The 4,532-nt window shown below is 36.3% G+C and overlaps 1 protein-coding gene across 1 annotated transcript in view; it reads left to right on the forward strand.

Annotated features, from left to right (window-relative positions):
• atrn (attractin) overlaps positions 1 to 4,532 on the forward strand; it is a 171,314-nt gene that overhangs the window by 60,203 nt on the left and 106,579 nt on the right. The window contains exons 17-18 of the mRNA XM_015393339.1: positions 347 to 532; positions 1,798 to 2,043. Of these exons, the coding sequence (XP_015248825.1) occupies positions 347 to 532; positions 1,798 to 2,043 (432 nt within the window). The remainder of the gene's footprint in view (positions 1 to 346; positions 533 to 1,797; positions 2,044 to 4,532) is intronic.

Genomic DNA, 4,532 nt, shown 5'->3' on the forward strand with positions numbered 1-4,532 from the left:
AATTCTCATGAATCGTATTATTCAGTGCATTATACAGACATTCACTTCACTTTAAGCCTAATGCGACCACTTGCTTTTCACCAATAGTTATGTGATTGCTTCCTTACTTCTGACTCCAGAGAAAAGCCCGCCCCCAGAAGTAAAAAGTCCAATGGTTTTTCAAATTTTCTATTTTGGGATTGAACATTTTTCATGTAAAAAACGCTTTTAACAAAATTGGCAGAAGAAAATCAGCCTTGAAGAATGTTGGATTACAGGAAAAACCCTAATTTAATCTCTGAGTTCCTTTTTTTCTAGGGGAGATGCTGTCCGTTGCTTTAAATCTCTCCCTTCTCTCCCATCTCAGCAAACCACAGTGCCAAGCAGTGCAAGAGCCCGTGTGCCATGCGGAACACCTGCAGCGAGTGCACCAGCGGCACCTCGGAGTGCATGTGGTGCAGCAACATGAAGCAGTGCGTCGACTCCAACGCCTACGTTGCCTCCTTCCCGTTTGGGCAATGCATGGAGTGGTACACTTTGAGCAGCTGTCCGCGTAAGACGTCTTCTTCTGGTGGTTTTATTTCATATGGAGCCACAGTTTGAATCCAAAGCTCATTGTTATTCTTAGTCACACTGAAAAGTAGAAATGACAAACATGTTCAGTCCCAGTATAGTATGTAGTGCATAATGCAACAATATAATTTATGCTGGTAATCCCCTCTAATCTCCTCTGCTGCACAGAACATGATTTATTCAGAATCAACACAAGACATAAGCTGTATTTCACTGCTAATTTAGGCGTGTTTAAATAGAAGCCAAATATTCTGCTGTTTAAAATATCTGAGTTATTGGAAAGAAGATAAGGTTGCTTTTCAAAATCTTTTTTTTTTTTTTTTTTAACACATTCAGACAAAATCATATTTAATGTAAAAGATGCAGAACAAAAGAGTTAAATGAATAAAAAAAAATCACAATTAAACTGAGATGCAGTTTCTAGCAAGGTAGAATTTCAAAACCTCCACTTTATGTAGCAAAAATAAAAGAGTTGTTTGATAAATCATAATGATATTATTGGGCCTTCATCATTACCTAATGTTCTCTAATCCTGACTGTTAAAGTGTGAGTGAACCTGAGGGTTGATATTACTGGCGCTTTCTGAGACCCTGAGGGTTTATAACAGGGTGATCAAAAAGGATGTAAAGAGTTCTTAAACAAATGAGAAAATAAAATACATTTTCCTCATGCTGAAGAATTCAAGAAGTAGCAACATTTATAACATGTTTAAACATGAGAACATCAGACGGTCCAAGCAGTTTCACCCCGAGAGGAAACTGCTTCTAAAAACGCATCCTATGGATGCGCCGGTACAGGTGCTCACTGATGTTTTTTATGTAAATACCCATTTACCGGTAATACCCTGTGTAATAACCCTCTGCAGTAATCGTGTTAAATAAGAGACATTAGCTGTTAGGGTTTTATTTATACAGTATATATATAGAAATGGACAATCTGCTTTAAGTCCTGATATCGATGAGAAGACCTTTTTTTAAATGTTCTTGTCGCTTTATTAATAATAAAAAGCATAGTTTAATGGTTTTGGTAACACTTTACATTATGAATGCTCTTTAGGTCATGTGTGAAGCACCTGACCATAAAGGATTTCCTTTGGGAATTTTAAAATTTAATCTAATTTCATCTTAAATCATACCCCTCAGAGGATTAGATCGTTGGTTTGTTACTTTATGGTTCAGTTTTCAGGATGAAACCTGTTTTATTTATAACTTAACAGTCCTGCTGTTCTCTTGTGTTTTGCTGCAGCTGAAAACTGTTCTGGCTACAGGACATGTGGTCAGTGTTTGGACCAGCCAGGTTGCGGTTGGTGCACGGACCCCAGTAACACAGGAAAGGGCCAGTGCATCGAGGGTTCCTATCGAGGACCCTTCCAGACTCTGGTCCCGGCTCCGTCCACCTCGCCTGGTCTGCCTGCCAGTCCGCAGCCTTCACTAAACTCCAGCATGTGTCCAAGTGAAGCCAAATATAACTGGTCCTTCATCCACTGTCCAGGTAGGACTAGAGGAGTTCTCTTCTCGCTGACGTCTCCGTTTTTTTGTTGTTGTTTTTTTTAACATTTTCCTTTTCATAACTTTAAAATTATGTTTCTTTCTACCTGGTTTCTGTTATTTTTAATTGGTTAAAAGAAACAGATTATTCTTTTCAGATTTGAACAATAAAACCAAACATTAGTGTTTTACGCTGCTTCAGGTATTTTAGATTTTTTTCTGAAGGCTAAAAGCAAGAAAGAATGAATGTAAACCTGTATCTACACTGAGGTTTCACTGTGGCTGCTGTGCTTGACTGTCTGTCACATGACTTTATTCATTCTTAATCTTTTAGGTTATCTGGTTTAGCTTTGTTTCTAGGGTATCATTTGTTAGCTTGTTTTAGACCCTTTAACATGAGTAAAGACGGTAGTTGTCTTGAAGATGTCTCTGGTTCACTGTGTCTTGTGTTTATAATTTAAGCTTTAAAAAGTGCTTCCTGGTGGTTTCTTCAATAACCCCTCTAGCTGAATTTCTCTCTCTAGCTGTATGGAGCAAGGCTGTAATATATTATTAATAACTAGACCCAACTTTAGGGGGATGGTGTATGTATATTAAAATAGACTGTTACATCGGCCAGCTGACATTTCTGGATAATGTTGGCTCTTTTTCCTTTTATCGCCATCAGTTGATGCGTACACGTGTTCTTCAGCCTTCAGGTCACTATAGCTCAGGTGCTCCCAAACTTTTCTAGATGGGAGCTCAAAACTAAGCTTACACCCCGACATAATGGCTACTTTTTTCCACAGTTTAACAAAGAAAAATCAACTGCAGTAAATATTGGAATAAAAGGAACAATCATCTATCAAGTCAGAATTTTTCCAAAAATGCACACATGTAAAAAATACTCATACAAGCAGTTTTATTTAAAACGCGCCCTGTAGTTTAAATGTTTTATTTGTCGAGACCTACTTGGCCACTAATGTCTCCTGGGCATTAGCTAATGTTCTCTTCTGAGCTCATGGCTTGCTTGTTATCCTGCCTTTTGAGATGGTTTCTCTTCTTAGCTGCGGCTAAAAACTTTAGCATAGCATCTATAAGCTAATAGCTGTTCTCTTAAAATGTTAATAATTGTTTAATTGAAGTCATCATTAAACAACTTAGTTTAACAGTAACGAATGGGTTCTGACTGCAGTAGCAATAAGCTCTAAAATGATTTATGTTAAATTTAGAAATTTGTTTGAGCTAAGCTAATGTTAACTTATCTGTTTACATTGAAGAAAGTGAGGCTTAAATAAACTTTATAACTGAATACATTTACATTTCTGATCAGTTTGCAGCTTCTGTGTTTTTTTTTTCTTTCTTTCGTGTCTATGATTGTGTTCATGAAATTGTAAGTTAAAGATAGAGATGGTTTTTGGATATGAAATCAAAATTCAACTGTTGAAGCGGTTAGCTATTAGCCGAAAGATGCTTTGCAGACGTTACTAGCTGTAATTAGGAAGAAAACACTACTGTCTCAAAGGTAGGATTTCCTGAACAGTAGCCAATCACAGGCAGTTTACTTTCTCTGATTGCTTCCTCCTTCAAAGTGACAAAAGTTACAGATCCACAGGTGAGTAGAAGATATTCTACAGGTGCATAGAAATTAGAAGAGGGCAGAGAAGCAGCATGAATTCATAATGTGAAATATTAGTGGTTCATGGTCTTGAATCTGCACCCATATAACGTTACAAATCTGCATGGAGAATAGCTACTTGTTTATGTTTTGAAAAACTGCTATTATCAGAATTTTTAAGTGCACTTCAGGAAGATTTTAGACTTTATAATAATCTTTTAATCACACAGCTACCACTTTAAAACTACAACAGTTTTAATGTAACTGTTCATTTTACTGCACAATAGAGTTCAACATTCCTACTGTATCAATTCATTAATCAATCCAACTTTAAAAATGGATCATTTATTTCTCCCCCACTTAAGGAACCACTGAATAGCACAAACATCACCTTCCCCTTCATTTACTATGCATCGTGGATGTTTAGTTTGATTTGTTAATAAATGTTTCTTTTATACAATCTTTTTTGTATAAAAACTTTTGTAACATTTGGTTTAATTGGTTATTTTGATTATGTTAAAGGAAGACAAAATCAACATTGTATTTAACAATGGCTTCCCAAAAAATGGGTAACACATCAAAGATAGTTACAGAATAATCTGTCTCAGCATTGGCCTTAACTAGGGTGACCATATTTTCATTTTGAAAAACCAGGACACCTTGGAGCGGGGGGGCGGCGGCGGGGGATCTCTGTTCCCATGCATAGGCGTAGGTAATCCTACAATAACATGATATTAACAGTTGATTTATTAAAAATGCTTTTCAGTAAAAGTCAACAGCAATAACTCCAATAACAAATGATAATTTTGTTTGTATGTATTTATTAAAAATGCTTTTCAGTAAAAGTCAACAGCAATAACTCCAATAACAAATGATAATTTTGTTTGTATGTATTT

Source organism: Cyprinodon variegatus, unplaced genomic scaffold, assembly GCF_000732505.1.
Source record: "Cyprinodon variegatus isolate N-32 unplaced genomic scaffold, C_variegatus-1.0 Scaffold637, whole genome shotgun sequence".
NCBI classification, from domain to species: domain Eukaryota; kingdom Metazoa; phylum Chordata; class Actinopteri; order Cyprinodontiformes; family Cyprinodontidae; genus Cyprinodon; species Cyprinodon variegatus.